Consider the following 17234-nt stretch of genomic DNA (forward strand, 5'->3'; position numbering starts at 1 on the left):
GTCTGGCAGCATTTTCGACAGAAGCTCATGCAATATTAGCTAGTTAGCAAGGTTACATTTATTCTTCAAATATTTTGTGAAAGGTGTGTCTGTATTAATCCTGCGTCCTAAGAATGAGCGGAATACCAGGCACCGCCGTAATACAGATAACTAATCTGTCATCAGCTGTAAACAGCGAGCAAATGCGGACTCTTTTTGGCTTTCTTGGTGACATCGAAGAGTTGCGCCTATATCCCCCCGAGTAAGTGTGTCGATAGCGCCATAGTCGAATGAAAATGACTGACTCAACGACTGTAATATATCCAAAGCCGTACTCACTAATTGCTTATGTAACGTTAGTTCAATTTAATATTACACACGCTGTGACTGTAACGTTAACGTATCGTGTACCTAACCCCAGCCATGTAACGTTAACATTAACGTTAACGTTAGCTAGCTGGTTGGTTTTCTAACGAAGTATAGCAGTGCTACCCCATAGCTTACTGTCTGTTTACGTTGACGTTATGCCCTTGAAATCCATTAAATAAATCACAGAAAGATATCGTGTGATACTCAAATTATGGTAGTTGTGTTTGATCACACTCACTGAACCTGTGTCAGCGATTGGTATTGGTCAGGGGTAACGTTACCAAGGTTAGCTTGCAGGCTTCACTTTGCATCGATTTTAAAAATTTCACGTTGATGTTCTGATATTTGAACGAGGCAGACTTGAAAGTATTGAGCTCTCCTTGTCTGAGTCATTATACGAAATAACTGAGAAAAGCCAGCTGATTTACGTTAGTTTACATTCTTCTTCTCAGAAGTTCAGGATCCTTCAATGACATTCATACAATGTTCAACTTTTATTCAGTTTAGGTAATGATGATATCAACGCATGCGTGCACAGAATAATTGCATAACAATTGCTTCTGTAACATAAGTCCTAATCACATCGTTTCTTTTTTTTTTTCAGCAATGCCCCACTGTCTTTTTCATCCAAAGTGTGTTACATAAAGTATCGAGATCCTTCCAGTGTTGGTGTGGCACAACATTTAACCAACACTGTGTTTATTGACAGAGCTCTGATCGTTGTGCCATGCGCAGAGGGTGAGTACATCTGTTATGCTGTGGCCTAGTATGGGGTTTATGCCTCACCTATCTAATAAATATGTTGAACTTTCAATCTCTGAAACAGTGATATTATCTACTTCTGCTCTAGATCTCTCTATCAACTCACTCCTTGAGCATATCAAACATTATGGAGCAAGCAGAGACATGGCTTGCTCATCTCTGTGGATGTTTGGTCTGTTTTTTTCCTGTGTGTGAGGCGACCTATGTATGGTCAGAAATGAGTACCAAGAGATGGCATCATTGACCATAGCTTTTGTTTTTTTTTCTTTGCACAGACAACTAGTCGCTGTAGAGTGTAGTGTGACCTTAGTTGAACTAATGAGGGACAAACAATAGTTCAACCATAGAGAATTATCACCTCTACCTCATATATTCTATTCTAATTTTAATCCCAGCACAAAAGGCACATCAGTATGAAAGGACTCTACATGCTGTCGGAAAGTAGATGGACCAGTATAGTTAAACCTTAGCTTGTGGATTACTGCCTCTCCTGTTATATTATCTCCAAGGTCAGAGTCATTTTTTTCTGTACTATCTGTAATGTAATGAGAAGTTTGTTTGGGTTAGACAGGCAGACAATTGTGTTTAAAGACTTGGTGAGGGTAACGCATTGCAAAACATGTAGCTAACCTCATCTTTTCTCTCTTTTCATTATTATTTTTTTTAATACCTCTGATTTTCTGTTGGAACAACAATTGCATATTGTGTTTAGAAAAACTCAGGCAACCACCACAACCTCAACAACAACAACAACAACAACAACAAACAAAATATCACCTAGTTGTCATTACTTCACTCCCCTGAAATGCTTGTCCTCGTGAGTTGGTGCTGCTGGATCGCTACTGAGTTTATTAATTTGGTTTTGTGTGTTTTTTCTGTGTGATTATGTGTGCATATCAGATGACTAGACTGGCCCAGCTGTTACACTACACTAGCCTGAGTCAGGCATTGTTTTCCAAGCCACTATCCCCGCTGGGGCCAGCGCAGCCTTCAAGGGGGGGATGTGACCAGGAGAATAGCTGCTGAACCTTCCAAGATGGACACCTTGTCTCTATTTTATTTTCTTTTGTTTATTTGTTTATTTTGTTATTTTTCTCTCTCTCTCTCTCTCTCTCACTCTATCTCTCTTCTCTGTCATGTTGTCCCTTGTTTGCCTATGGTACAGACAGCTCTGTTGCATATTACTCTCTTCATTGTGTTTTTTTTTTTCTTTTTTCCCTCCCTCTGTTTTCTCTTTCTGTCCCCCTCTCTATCTCTCCCTCTCCAACCCCCTCCCCCCTACTGTTCCAATCCCGATTCCCCTGACCCCATCGATGCAACCTTTATCGTGTTTCTATTTTTTTTATTTTTTCCAAAATGCTGTCTAGGTTGACTTAGCACCCCTAGTCCACAGGGTGGGTGTTTGAGTCGTACCTGGGCTTCTAAGAGATGACTAATCCACTCTGTTCTGTCTCTCTCTTTATCTCTCTTTCCATCTATCTATTCTACCTCGCTCCCTCTCTCTCTTTCTCAATTTCTCTATTTATTTCTGTTAAAACTGTTAGCGAAAAGGAGGTTGCACTTTATTTTATCAGAGTTATAGATAATCCCACGTTTAAGAAGCATTCCCTACATTCTTTTGTAAATATACTGTGGTAGGATATTGTTAACACTTTGGAACTCACTTTGGTGTTAGGGACAACATTTCCACATGATGGTTTGCACTTTTTTTAAACAGAATGTTTTGTCTTGACACATCCAGGTTGATCAATTGCATGATCTTTCTCTTGCTATATGGTTCTAATTTAATCCCAGGGGTATGGGAGATAGAGTGGTACAAGTCCTCCAACTGCTCCTGTTGCTCTAGTTGAGTTTGTTTAGATGCGATTCTTCTTAAGCCCCAACTTGTCATGTTGTTAGCTTTTCAATTCCTAATTCCACTCAAAGCCAATGCTGTGGTAGCAATTCATCACCGCTAAAAAACAAACTCTTTAGTTTGTAGTACGTCAACTACCATACTCTCTTCTGTCGTTCAAGGATAACTGACGAGTTAGGGCTAAAAGATATCCTATTCTTTCCTTTTTTTCTCTTTCTTTGCTTTTTTTAACTACAGATTTTGGGGGGACATTTTCCGAAACCCTTCCACCAACGGCTCTTTAAAAATGTTCTTCTTTTCTGTATCTGATGTTCTGTGTGCTATTAGTGACGCAGCCAACATGAACGGTTGTCTTGTGTTGCACACCCCCTATCCAACACTGCGAAACGATCGCCCCATGGAGAAAAGCGCCCATGCGTGATATCGCATGGGTCATGACCAATAAGTTTCCAGTACAGGTGACCCTTATCCTCCAAGTGTTCAACTCATTCTCCACGTTTGTTTTGATCTATTTTTTTTGTTTTTATTTTTTTTAAAAAGATGATGTGTGGTAACGAAGGCAATCCAGATTTTCTTTTGGGACAAGGAAAAAATGTAAAGTAGTGATTTGTGTTTATGTTAACTGGCTGAGGAAAGCGTTAGGTGAAGACAGTATCTTTGAAAGCCATTGTCGAACGTTTCTGTCTGGAATATTATTTTAAAAAATAGTCAAAAAACACAAAAATTGAGGCTTAATGACAATAATTGGACATTTTTCAGCTCGTAGGGCAACACAGGTATTACACTAGTAAACCTCAGCCAATAGAGTTTCGGGATGTAGGAGGGTGGTTCTTGTTTTCTCTCTCTCTCTCTCTCTGTCACTCTCTGTCAGTGCAGTCAGTAGAGCAGACAGAAGAATTGGGGGGTGGCTCAAGCCTCTTCCAGTGTCGCACGCTAATGCCTGTGCTCTTGACCTGCAGGGAAGATTCCGGAAGAGGCCAAGGCACTCTCGCTTTTGGCGCCCAGCACTCCAGTGACCAACCTGCTACCCAGTGGAGGAGGCGGGCTCTTGCCCAGTGGAGGAGGTGGGCTCTTGCCCAGTGCAACAGGAGGGCTCCTACCCAGTGCAACAGGAGGGCTCCTACCCAGTGCAACAGGAGGGCTCCTACCCAGTGCAACAGGAGGGCTCCTACCCAGTGCAACAGGAGGGCTCCTACCCAGTGCAACAGGGGGGCTCCTACCTAGTGGCGGAGGGGGGCTCCTAACTAGTGGAGGGGGGCTCCTGCCCATCCCCACCCCATCCCCGAATGTATGTGTTTGTTTTTGTTTGTTTATTTGTTTGTTCTTTTTGTTTGTTATTTGCTTATCAATTCATTTATACATCTTTCCATGCACTGATAGTGGTAAGGGTAAAAAAAGGGCTTTTGTTGGGCAAGAATTAGGATTGTGTGTGTACCTGTGCTGTTAAGGATGACTTTAATTATAAGGATAACATCTAATCTGCATCTAATCACACATAAAAGAAAAGACCTTGGCATGGACTGCTATAATATTATTGATCTGATTGGTCTGATCAAACTATTAACAGTTGTGTTTTTCTGGGGCTGTGGGTAGCGCTCAGTGAGTCTCCCCCCGGTGGCAACCCTGGCTGCGCTGCCAGCTGTATTGGACACTTCTCTCGGTGCCCTTGGGGGTGTATCGCAGCCTCCCATCATGGGGAATGTGGATCCTTCTAAAATCGATGAGATAAGGAGGACTGTCTACGTGGGTAACCTGAACTCTCAGGTGAGTGGATCCTGCCTTTGAATGTCCTTGCCTTGTTTTATGTAAATGTAGACTAAGGGATGGTGATGGGAACAAAGACAATATGCAAAGCTTTTTTCCTTCCAAGACCTTAGATAGTTCTTTGCAGCCTTTGTGGATAAATTAGGCAGTTGTACTGCAATACAGAAGTAAGTGGTGCCACTGGGTCAAACAAAAATCTGAAGCAACTGAGATATGATTTCTGATTTGAGTGATTTGGTCCTTCATCATAACATAGACTTGAGCTGATTTCACTGCATTGTTATCTCTTTGGCTTGCCTATACAGACGACCACTGCTGAGCAGCTACTGGAGTACTTCAAGCAGGTTGGCGACGTGAAGTTTGTGCGTATGGCCGGCGATGAGACACAGCCCACGCGTTTCGCTTTCGTGGAGTTCGCTGACCAGGACTCCGTCGCCAGGGCCTTGACCTTCAACGGAGTAATGTTTGGAGACAGACCACTAAAGTAAGTACATTCAGTCATAGAATCAGTCATTCAGATAGATAGATACTTTCTTGATCCCCAAGCGGAAATTCAAGACACACACAAAATACACTACAACATACACAGAATGATAAAATAACAAATCCTCATGACTCATATGGATTGTAAAAGGTATTAAAGGTTGTATCAACGATTGTGGGGTAACGTCAATTCTGTTGATGTTCAAACAAAACAGAGAGCTAGCTCGCTACTCCCTCCACCTGCCTCCCGTGCAATTGAAACTCTCCTAAACGCGCATCTCATCGGTTATTGGTTGGAACACTTTATTTTGCCTTTGAGTGGTTGCCAACACTTGTTGGTAGCAATTGTTTTTGTGTACAGCTCTCGGAGCCTAGGCTGCCTACAGAAACGTGTTTTTTGACGGCCTGCTTATAGGCAGCTAGCGGATCATTAGGAAAGATTGGATGAATGTGATCATTTATGTTTGGGCCTTTTTTTGGACCTGAAATTGCTGATACATAGCCTAGAAATCTAGACGCACCGTAGCGGCAGCAAATTACATTTGCTGCCAGGGCTAGTCTAGCAACTCTCTGTTGGCTGTTGAGCTCGAAAAATTAAACTTCTATCAGGCCAATCAAATCGTGTGTCGTTAGGCGGGCTTAACATAATGATTGATGGCAGAGTTGCAACTGTTTGGCTTGAATTCCCTGCTACTTGAAAACAAATAAGATGGATGTTGCTGTTGGCGAACAGTGTGACACGAGTTAAGCTTTTATTAAGTTGGCAAAAGTTTGAACTAGTCAACTAGCTCCGCTGGTGGGAAACGCATGGGACTCATAGTGCTGTCCTATTGCGTGCCGAGGGAATTTGAAAGACAACCGATTATCCCGCCCCTTGGACTGAGCACTGCGAACGGTGAGTGCCCAGACCCTACATTTTAATGTGGGTCAGGCTAGCTGATACAACCTTTAAATCAAATATCCACATGAATGTACTAAGGGATGTATAAGCATGAGTCACTTGCATTGACAGGGCAGGGACTAACCCTGTGATTCAGTATGCAGTGGTTAGGTGCTCTATGAAGTGTGTGTCATGATGATGGTAGTGCAAATAATAATTTTGTTGTCTGTGATGGTGTGAGTGCAATTGTTCTTGGCTGCTCAGCTTTTCTTTAAAGTATTGCAAGACTTGGCTATTGCTTTGTCTCGGTACTGTGACTGATTTGTTTACATCTAGTGCTTATAATGTCTGTACTCTTATCCACTAGTAATAGTATTTACTGAAACAGTTGTAATTCCGACCTAGGGTCTCCTCTGTTATTTCTCACTCTGTAAGTCACTTTGGATAAAAGCGTCTGCTAAATGAATACGTTATATAAATTTAATACATTTCCTTGTACATTTTTGTACATTTCCTTGTGACTTTCTACAGGATCAACCATTCCAACAACGCCATTGTAAAACCCCCAGAGCTCACTCCCCAGGCAGCAGCCAAAGAGCTGGAGGATGTGATGAAGAGAGTCCGTGAGGCCCAGTCCACCATCGCTGCTGCCATCGAGCCAGGTAAAGTGCGCCACATACTGTACTCGACGCACCCGACCTGTAGCGCGACAATGTGACGTCACAGAAGCGCCGTATCCATTTATACTCACGCGTGGTGGTTGCAACACTAGTTGCAATATTCTCCTGAACAGAGGTGTCGCTGTTGTGAAAAGATTAACGCTAACTATGTTACACAGCAGAAGTAGCTGCAGTAAGAAACACTAGTAGCTAGCTTCTGTGATGATGGTGCTTCAGACTGGTTGCTACTATTCACAACTACCACCATCATTATCATCTAGTTTCCAAGGTGTGCGCACAAGTAGATAGATAGATAGATAGATAGATAGATAGATGGATATATAGATAGATACTTTAGTCATCCCGAGGGAAATTTTAATAATTTAAACAGTTTAGTTAGCTGGCTAGATAGCTAGCAGCTGGCTGAGTTTCTGTAATTTCCTGAAGTGGAAAGAGATTTTGTTCAGGCCTTAATAGATATCCTTTGTTTGAAAATAAATCGTTTCTATTCTTTCCTCTTAATTCCATGTGTTGCATCTCTCGCTGGTAACTTTGTTAACTTATCCAGCAAACTATTAAAAATTCATGACTGTAACAAAAAACTGCAACTCTCGCTTGCCCTCGAACTAGTCCATCTTCCTGTTTCCGTTTTGTCGCGCTCGTCTGAAAAAAAATGAGTGGTGCGCTACCTCGCACTACCTGGCTAAAATCCTGGCGCGCCAGCAAGATATATGTCATTTTGACGTCACGTTGTCGCGCTTCCGGTCCGGTGCGTCGAGTATGTAGAACGTCTAACACTTTCCCAAAGTCCTTTTAGGCAAGTCCCTCCACTTGGCGGCCATATTGCAACGCTTTTTAGGCACTTATCGGTCATCTATTTCGGCAGAAATGCGCGTGCGCAAGGCTTCACGACGCCAATCTTGCTCCAGCGGCGAGATCACAACACATGATTGGCATAATGTCTTCACAACACACCACATGATTGGCTCAATGTATTCACAACACAACACAGGATTGGCTCAATGTATTCACATGTTAACGTTTTGCCGCGGTAAGAGTGGGGTATGTGTAGACAACTGCCATATTGGCGTTACAAACTAACCCCATGCATTTCTATGGAGGATTTTTTGAGTGCTGTATCTCCTCATTAGAAAGTCTCTGCTCTAACTAGCTATAACTATGACAGTTTCAGACAGCGCTAGTGTGCTAGATGGTTGGTTTGTTTGTGTGTGATGGTTTGACTGTTGACATGTTTGTAGCGGATGAAAAGCGCTCCTCCAGCCGCTCCAGACGTTCCAGGAGGTCCCGTTCGCGGTCCCGGTCCAAGTCCCGTACTCGTTCGCGGTCCCGTTCCAGAAGGAGGCGCTCACGCTCCAGACAGAGGTAGGATGAGCTGGGTGGGATGAAGAGGAGGTGGTGGAGATGAAGTCTGAAATCTGAACTAGCTTATTTGTTCAATTAGATTTTTAGTCCTATAGTCTTCATCGTAAAATAGTTTTGAGATATGAATCTGAAGACTTGGCTTGGTAGTTCTGTTAACTCTTTTCATTTGTTAATGCAGACTACAAGGCAAAAAAGGGTTTAAAGGTACACTATGCAAGATATTCACCTTAATATAACCTTTATGAAGCCAATTTGATGGTAAACAAACTTGTAGGGGAATTGTTTACTTAGTATAGCCATACAACATAGCTGTAGCGAGTCGCTAACGAGAGAATCAGCTATGCAGCTTCAAGAAAAGTCGACCCGAAGACATCTTGCGAGAATCGGGATCGAGACTTGTCAGTAGATATAGCTCTTTGGAGTTTTTGCCTGTTGTTAATCCTTTGCCTCCACAACAAAAGCATATTCATTGTGTACAGGGTATAACAAGCCACGAGAAGTAGGCTATTTACAACGGCAGAGTAAAATATAAATATATAGCGACTCTTGGGGGAGCTCTACAGCTGCCAAAAAAACCCAATACTGATCATTTTGGTGTTTTTCTCTTTCTCAGGAGTAGAACGTCCCAGAGATCGCGCCATGGGGACTCGCAAAGCTCGCGTGGTTCCCACAGGAGGCGCTCTCGCTCTCGAGACAGGAGGCATAGCCGCAGCCGCTCCAGGTCTGCCATGCTGCTCAAGCTCAATTCTGTCTAGTTTGTTAGTGTCATTAGTTTTTAGTTTGGACATTTTTTAAAGCGGTTTGTGTAGCATGTAGGATTTGACTTTGAGTCCTGAGTTTGCCAATGTGTTCATGACAGCATTCTTCCATTGACTGGCTTTGTATTCAGTGCAAAGTGGGTTTCCATCCAACTTGTTAATGCACATTTTAACTATTCCAATAAGAAATCTGAATGGAAACCCTCTTACAGTGCAAAGTGTTTTTACACGAGAGGCGATCTGGGGCTGGCTGGTTAGCATGCTAACTTTAGTGGCTATCTGGGCAACACAGAGAATGAGCTTTGTTGACATTACGTCAAAGCGATTATTTCTTGGCATTCATTTGCTATTACTAAATAATATTTTGAGTGTTTTAAGGCATTGCTGAAAAGCAAGAAATATTCTTGGTCAGAAATGACACTAATGTTGAATGAAATGAACTTACTTGATGAATGTTGATACGTACTGAATAGTCTCTCGACGAGTTGTTATTATGATTCTCAAGTGATGTGGGACAACATAGAGTACATCAGTTCATTTCATTGTGACAACACTTCCCAATGTCTTGCCTTAGGGACAGACGGAAAGAGAAGGACGGTAGAGGGCGGAATAAAGATGACGACTGGGACAGGGATGACTGGCGGAAGGAGAAACGCTTGAGGACTCCTCCGAAAAGCTATAGTGGGTCCCGGAGATCACACAGCACAAGCAGGTTAGCGGAATTGAAGGGGAGAAGAGGCATAACCCCAGTACCTTCTTTTTATATGATTACTTTTGGTCAAAATAAGTATGTTTTCATAAATATTGCTAAATGTTTTTTTCAGAGGATACAGGAAACGAAGCCAAACTCGATCCAGGTCTCCGAGAAGGAAAGCCAAATCCCCATCACCAAAGAGGTAAGACCTGCCGATGGAACACTGTTAGAATACAGACACATATGCCTAAGGAAATGTTTAATGTTTAGAAAAAATGCATAAAGACAAATGTTTCATCTCAAGCCCTGAAACCATACTCATCCATTTTACTACTCAACCCAGCAATGTTTAGCCTTCCTTATTATAATAATAATAATAATAATAATAATAATAATAATAAATTAGTTTTATATAGCGCCTTTCTCAAGGTCGCTTTACAAGAAGGGGTGGTAGTAAGTGTGTGTGTGTGTGTGTTTTTTTAATGTGGGATTGGAATGACAAGGTAGGGTCCAGGATGACGCCCAGGTTGTGGACTTCGGGGGATGGGGCGATGGGGCAGCCATCCACATTCAGGAGAAGATCCCCAACCTTCCTGAGCAGTGGCTTAGGAGTCACCACCATGAGCTCAATTTTATTGCTATTCAGTTTGAAGATTCGAGGTCATCTGGGTTTTAAGTTCTTGCAGACAGTTGACGAGTGGAAGCTGAGTGGAGGGTTTGGTGCTGATGGGTACAGTTGGGTATCATCAGCGTAGCAGTGGAAGCTGAGACTGTGGTGACGAATAATTTGATCCAGGGGGAGTAATGTAAATGGTGAAGAGGAGAGGGTCAAGGTCTTTGCTTTGGACACCAAGGCATGCACCTGGTCGATGTCCAGCTTGTTCCTTAGCCATTAATCATACACTGTTGTAATGTCGTAGTGTCTTCTCTGCTTGTTTTCTACCAGAGGAAAGAAGGACAAGAAGCGGGAGAAGACTAGAGACAGCAGCAGGGAGCGGAGGGTGCGCTCGACCTCCCGGAGGATGAGCACCCGAGACAAAGACAGACAAGATGGCAAGGCCAAGCACACTCAGGTGAGAGAAGCGCACTTAGGCGGGATCACATTGGAAATAACGAATTGACAGCCGTAAAGCGTAAAGCAACGCCCGGACCTTAATAAGTTCTATCTTGTTCCTAAGTTACCCAAACAGTTTACGTTCTATTGCCTAAACTGAACATTAACGAGCCTCGTGTTACGCTTTGAAAGTTGAACCAAGTTCAACGCTCAAATTGTTTGCCGCTAGTGCAACGCTGCCGCTCCAAATGTTCCACTGCCGAACCATTGTGAACAATAAGAAATCTGCCGTTTGCCACTAGTCAGTGTGATCCCTGCCTAAAGCAGGAGTATGTCTCAACCCATTGACCAGCCCAGGGTTGATACAGTGTCAATGGGAAACTGTCTTTACAGGTTTGGATAAAAGCCGGTCTCAAAAAGAGGCCATTGGCGACACTGTATGTTTCATTTGTTCTTCATGCTGTTTCATTCGTCCCGACCAGGAGGGGCGAATTAAACATTATGAACGTCCCACCTTTTCTTAAATAATTCCTTAACGGTTTTGTTCAGGGCTGAAAATGCAACTGAATTTGACTGAAGACAGGTTGCTTGTTACAAAATATTCGTTTTCATTGTGGTACGATATCTTTGTAAATTACGATTGATTAAAACGTGTTTCATCCACCCGGCTCTCCCCGCTATTTGGATCGTTATCTCTGTTATCTCTAACGCTCAATGAGCAACATCTCAACACTTAATGAATGATCCGTAATTGAAGCCTGTCTCATACAGACGCTTGTTTCAAATACAAGCCATTGCAGCCCCAGCTGTGGCGCAACTGGCTGGGTCACCTGCACCGTACGCCGGTGACTCCGGTTCGATTCCCGTCCCGTGGTCCTTTCCGGATCCCACCCCTGCTCTCTCTCCCATTCACTTCCTGTCACTCTCCACTGTCCTCTCATTAATATATACATATATAAGCCATTGCAGTTTGGCGATTTTGGAGAATAAAAGCCCGGGCTATTTTTTGCAGTATATAAATAAAATAAAATTGACCATGATTTAATCACCTCGTACCATGGTCACATCCATTCCTTTAATCAGTTTCATTTATTTGTGACAAAAAATCATTTGTGAACCTCACATGGTTTACTAAAGTACACTTTACAGATCTGGAACAGATCAGTTTACTCTAGTTTTGTTTTTAGGCAGTGACATCATTGCTAAAACTACACAACACATGGCTCACCCAAGTTTGAGATTTACCGGTCTGATTTGTGTCTCCTGATTCTATCTCATGGCCTCATTTCAAATGTAAGGTCAATGTCAGTTGTGTTAGATGGTGATAAGTGACCTAGTTGTGAGGGAAAAACAATAAATACAACAATAAAAAGCATTCACCACAATCACTTTTAAACGGTCTGTCTGTCTTTTGTCTGTCTGTGCTGGTTGATGCTTATCTCCAAGTTCTGTTTTGCCTGTTTCCCCTTCCGCTGCATTGATGATCTGTCACGTAACGCCTGAAGAGATTCATGACTGAACTCACGTTAGCTCATAACCAGTAAAGGTCCTGTCCCAGACTCTTGTTGTGTACCATAGTTGTGGCAGTTTGTATATAGTTTTTCTGTCATACAAAATAAAATAAAACATAAAAAAAACGTTGTTTTCGTACAACAGCCTGTTTAATGTTTAATGTAATGACTGTTTTTAGTAGCTGATGCTTTAAGTAGGTTCCTGTTGGGTCTAAGGACTTGTCTAAGATCTGTCTAAAAGACAAGTTCTAAGATTTGTGTGCGTATGGTGTGATGGTTTGTTCCAGGTGGAGTGTGACTACGACAATGAGGAGAAGGAGTACGAGAGCGACGCGTCTGGATCAGGCAGCGAGGATGTGTCGCCGCCAGCACAGCACAATGGCAGCTACAGAAGCCGAAACGGGGATGACGACGATGACGAGTTGCCTGTGGCGGAGGCAACTGCGTGAAATACATAAACACACTCTCGCACACACACATGCACAAACTCAGACAGAAGTTCCCTGCGACTCCTTGTGAAGTGCTCGGTCCCTTGCTTCGTCCCGTAGAAGTGTACTGACGATGCCCCTGTAAGAATCGTTAGAAGCGGCCTCCTCTCCTGTCCTCCTTCCCAAAGCTTCTTGCTGCTGTGAAATCCTCTCCTTGTCATATGATATTCATATGGGGAAAATGGACCTGAAAATGTACAGCTTTTTTGTTAATGAGTAGAACTTTACTGTATGAAACATTGATGTGTTTTTTTCCATGTTTTAGTTTTATTTCCCCCACTTTCATTCTAAGTGCGTGTGTGTGCGTGTGTGTGCGTGTGTGTGCGTGTGTGTGCGTCCGTGTATATGAGCAAGAGTGTGTTTTCCTGAGGATCATTGATTCGATATATTTGGCTTTACCCCTTGTTGTGTTTGTCCTTTTTTACTGTAACTGACTCTATGTGGTTCTCTGCTTGACAGATATTTAGTCTGTGTTGAAATCAGAGTTTTTTTTCAGTGTTTTGAAACAGAATGGTGTTCTCAGAACTTCAGACAAAACCTTTATAAGTCATCGGCTGGCCAGGTCTCCAGACTGTCAACATGAAGAGGCTTATTCACGAAAAAAAAAATTATATATATATCTGAATATATATGTTGACAAAAATGGCGTACATTTATGGAAGGAAAAAGTGCCTAGACCAAGATTGTATAATATAATATACTGCTATAAAAAAGTTATGAAAAATAACACTAGTTTTTAAAATGCATATATTCTAGCATACATAAAGATAGAGGGCCGCAGTTTAAGGTTTGTTTGTTTCCTTCCCAAATTTGAGAGGGGCTCTTTCATCTTGACTGATAGACTGTAAAGGTCCCCTGATCTCCAAAAGTTTTTTTTTTTAAAGCGTTTTTCTGTACTAATCTATTTTTTTTTCTATTCAGTATTGTGTTGAGTTAGTCAGGTTGTCAGTCTATAGCCCTGATGTTATCGTAGTACTGCACTCTTGCTACCTGTTGTACCTGATTGGTTTGAGAAGCAGAACAGTGGGCTCAAGGATTAAAGTTTTCCGTCATAGGACGGATTTCCGTCAATTTGATTTTAGAAATGTCATATTTGAGATCGATGCAGATCCGATGAGGAAAAAAATAGGAGGAAGGTGGACTATCACCTTTTCTTTTCCTTTTTAAAGGCAACTACAAATATTAGGTCCGATGAATTAATGTGTGTGATGGTAAATGTTTAAAGACCTAATAGTGTTCTTGAGAACTTTCTGTGTCTCAATCAGTGACCGCTCAAGAAGATAGCCTACGTCAGCCATGAGTTTCGCTTTGTTTATGTTCTACACGCTTGTCTCATTGGCCTGGGGCGTTTGCTTAAAAAAAAGAACACGTATGGAGGACTAACTGTCTAAAAGTTGGATTATAGTGACACAATCGAGACAGCTGATGAGGTTGGCCAATCCGTTTAACTTTTTTGGATATGATATTGTGAGCTCTTTGTGCGAATTCGGAAAAGAAGCGTAGGCTGTGTTCTTTCCGTGCATCAATGTAAACAATTTCTTACTATCGCGAACCCTTGTCAGGGGAGGTCATTCATTTTGGGTGTCACCTATGACTTGAACAGATAGCCTGCTATGCCACCCGATGTAGGCTACTATTATTGTTACAGTTTTTAATCAATGCAACTAACATTATGTACAGCGACGCAATATAAACCGTAGCCTATGCAATTTATTATCCCGTCTGTTATGACATGTAGCCTACAACATTGTTTTTCACAATTTGCGACGGAAGGTTTTGACTGAGCGTGTTAACATAACATAATAATAATATTGTCATCATCGCGAACTGTTTAGTAAGGGGGTCAGTCGTGTTTGACGCACAGACAGCCTTGTAGCCTATTTTGCTTAGGCCTCACTTTTAACGACAGTAGGTTGTGAGTGTATGTTGACAAAAAAATAACCATGCAATTAAAATAGTCAACTTAAAACTTTGCTATAAAATATTATTAATTTATAGCACAAAACCATAACCAGTAAGCCTACCAGAACCTCGCATATTAGCGTCATTTGTGTGCGTCTATTGGCAAGGCCACTAGCTGTCATGGATGCTTGTTGCTAGAGGAAGGCAGGTGTCAAAAGTTAAAAAAGAAATGGAGATGGGCGGCTGTTGGAAATGGGGGAGAAATTAAAGTGCCAGGGGTTTGCTTTTGCGCGTTTGCTGCAAGAAAATTGTTTATGGATGCAATAGGAAAACGTTTTAGTACGCCACCAATCAGAAGACCGCCATAAGATTAACGTTCGTGCATTTTAGGATATCTTCCCCACCTGGTGCAACTAGCCACCACAACAGCTACATTTATACTGACCGTTTTTACGTTTAGAAAGTAGGCTGTACGCATGTTCTTTCATAGCGCAACACGACCTGTCACTCACCATATCGCAACCTCTTGTCAACCTTCTACAATCTGTTGCTGAAGACAAAAGCACCCTCTCCAGATTGTCGTTATCAAATGTGCAGACCGCCTGCATGAGCACACACAGTATTGCTGCTCATTGGAAAACTGAGTTGTCTGTAAAACTCAAAATTACCATGTTTTCATTAAATGCGGATGAGGCAACAAATGGAAATATGAACAATATCTAGAATGTTCTGATTCGTTGATGATGATGAGGAAATTGGAAGTCTTGCAAACTTGATTTTATAGATTTTACTTGTGTTGAATTGCATATTAACAAGAAAAAAATCTCCCCTTTAAACACTTTTGGCCTGACGTAATTAAATAAGAGTGCAAGTTAAAGCCTTTCTACTATATTGCTGCAGTAGAAAAGAACAGCAATGGCTAATCAGCAATGGTCAGGGATGGTACTAAAATATATTTTTGTTCATCAGGAAAACTCAATCTCAATTAAGAACACTCTCAATTCGCCTTATTCACATGGCGGCCATTGTTTAAACCAAAACGAGGCTACAGGGGACACTTACTATATAATTAATGCCACCTACAGGTGAATGCATAGAACATAACAATCCTATGGGTTGTGTACCCTGTAGCCTCGTTTTAGTCGCCAATGGCCACCGTGTGAATAAGGCGAATACTCCCTTTACTTTGCTGTTTGCGTCTTTTTGTACATTAAAAACCAATAGGTCCCAACCGCGAAAGGGGTGTTATCTCTATAGGTAGATATGAACGTATGACTTATGGCCTGAAAAAAGTTCAGTCAAACTATTTTTTTTCACTTTAATCCCTGTGGGCTTGGCTCCACTGGTGTGATATCGGGGGGGGGGGGGGACCAAGGCATGGCAGATCTTGGAAAACTCAAACTGAACACTCAAAGAATGGGAGCACACAAGCTCCACTCACATGAGAAATAGAGACATTTTAAAGACAAATTGTATTAAAACAGCATGAAAAAGGAAGTCCTTTGCTCGGATCAAACACACTTAACTTTCAGCAGAATGTTTCATTTATTTGTCTTTTAAATGCAGAAACCATTAATGCTGTTGTCAGAGCATCTCGTTGTCTGTCATTTTAAAAATGAGGTCATGGTCGTTGGCTACTAAGACAGGGACTTCCCCAGAGGTAAACATGGTGTAGTACAGATATTAGCATCTTGGGCTTTGCTGATTTGTGATTCTCTTTAACTGTCATTTTGAAAAACATGAAGAAATACTGTCTATTTACAGAATGGAGTTTCCTTAAAATGTAATAAAGAGGCTTTGCTTTAAAGCAGTACCTCCTTTTTTTAACATGGTCTTTTTAAATATGAGATTTTAGTCTTTGAATTTGTTTGTGTTGTCCTGCTCTTGTTGACATTGTACTCAAGGTCAAAGACGTTTTACTCATTTAGGGTGCGTGGATGGGCGAAAAGGCACTTTTTCAAACTGCACGACTGTTTTATAGTCGTTTCTGTATGTTATTTATTCAGTACATTATTCTGCCAGTGCCCTAGACTGTACAAATAAGTAAAAAAATTTTTTTTTGCAGTAAAGTGCGTGGTTTAGTGACAAACCTGGAAGTTAACTCGGAGTAAGTGGTAAACCTACAACAGCCCTATGACATTGTTTTGTTAGGAGAATGAAGCATACAGCTCTTTTTTAGGAGGTTTACCACTTACCTGAGTTAACTTACCCAGGTTTGTCACTAAACCATGTACCGTATTTTCCGGACTATAAGTCGCACCGGAGTATAAGTCGCACCAGTCAAAAAATGTGTCATAAAGAGGAAAAAACCATATATATAAATATATATATGTTGCACCTGAGTCGCAGGACCAGCCAAACTATGAAAAAAAGTGCGACTTATAGTCCGGAAAATACGGTATTTGGAATAACCCCCAGGTCAATAAGCAATGTAAGTATTATAAATTATATACTTTACAATTATATATCAATACAATTAACAATACAATTAACATTTCAATGCTTCAAAAACAATATTATCCACACACACACACGTACATGTGTATATATATATATATATATATATATATATATATATATATAATATATTTTGAATGTAGCTGTATCTTGTTTGGAAGTCAGACAGCTTTCATGGTCTTGTTTACCCCTGTAATCTATCCCAGCATTTTGGAGTTTTCTAGAAAGCGCTAACT

At 41.5% G+C, this 17234-nt stretch overlaps 1 protein-coding gene across 2 annotated transcripts; it reads left to right on the forward strand.

Moving 5' to 3' along the window:
• On the forward strand, positions 1-13663 carry srek1 (splicing regulatory glutamine/lysine-rich protein 1). 2 transcript variants are annotated; one of them, XM_076284304.1, is made up of 13 exons: positions 150-241; positions 801-855; positions 953-1086; positions 3925-4253; positions 4559-4729; positions 5035-5213; positions 6624-6754; positions 8011-8134; positions 8748-8855; positions 9467-9604; positions 9717-9788; positions 10533-10659; positions 12439-13663. In XM_076284304.1, exons 2-13 carry the CDS (start codon positions 818-820, stop codon positions 12598-12600), a joined length of 1713 nt encoding a protein of 570 aa, XP_076140419.1. In that variant the 5' UTR covers positions 150-241; positions 801-817; the 3' UTR covers positions 12601-13663. The 2 variants fall into 2 exon arrangements, with proteins under 2 accessions (XP_076140418.1, XP_076140419.1); XM_076284303.1 differs by lacking the exon at positions 801-855 and having other exon boundaries at positions 1-241.
• The last annotated feature ends 3571 nt before the right edge of the window (positions 13664-17234 follow it).

The sequence above is a fragment of the Alosa pseudoharengus genome, unplaced genomic scaffold (assembly GCF_046254945.1).
Source record: "Alosa pseudoharengus isolate Yale_2024_CS ecotype anadromous, Long Island Sound unplaced genomic scaffold, YU_APseudo_1.1 YU_APseudo_1.1_scf_14, whole genome shotgun sequence".
In the NCBI taxonomy this organism is placed as follows: Eukaryota; Metazoa; Chordata; class Actinopteri; order Clupeiformes; family Clupeidae; genus Alosa; species Alosa pseudoharengus.

Coding starts and splice junctions, on each gene's coding strand:
- srek1 (XM_076284303.1), top strand. CDS start 114: ATGAGCGGAATACCAGGCACCGCCGTAATACAGATAACTAATCTGTCA. Junction 242..952: donor TTGCGCCTATATCCCCCCGA/GTAAGTGTGTCG, acceptor TTTTTTTTTCAG/CAATGCCCCACTGTCTTTTT. Junction 4,254..4,558: donor TCCCCACCCCATCCCCGAAT/GTATGTGTTTGT, acceptor GGCTGTGGGTAG/CGCTCAGTGAGTCTCCCCCC.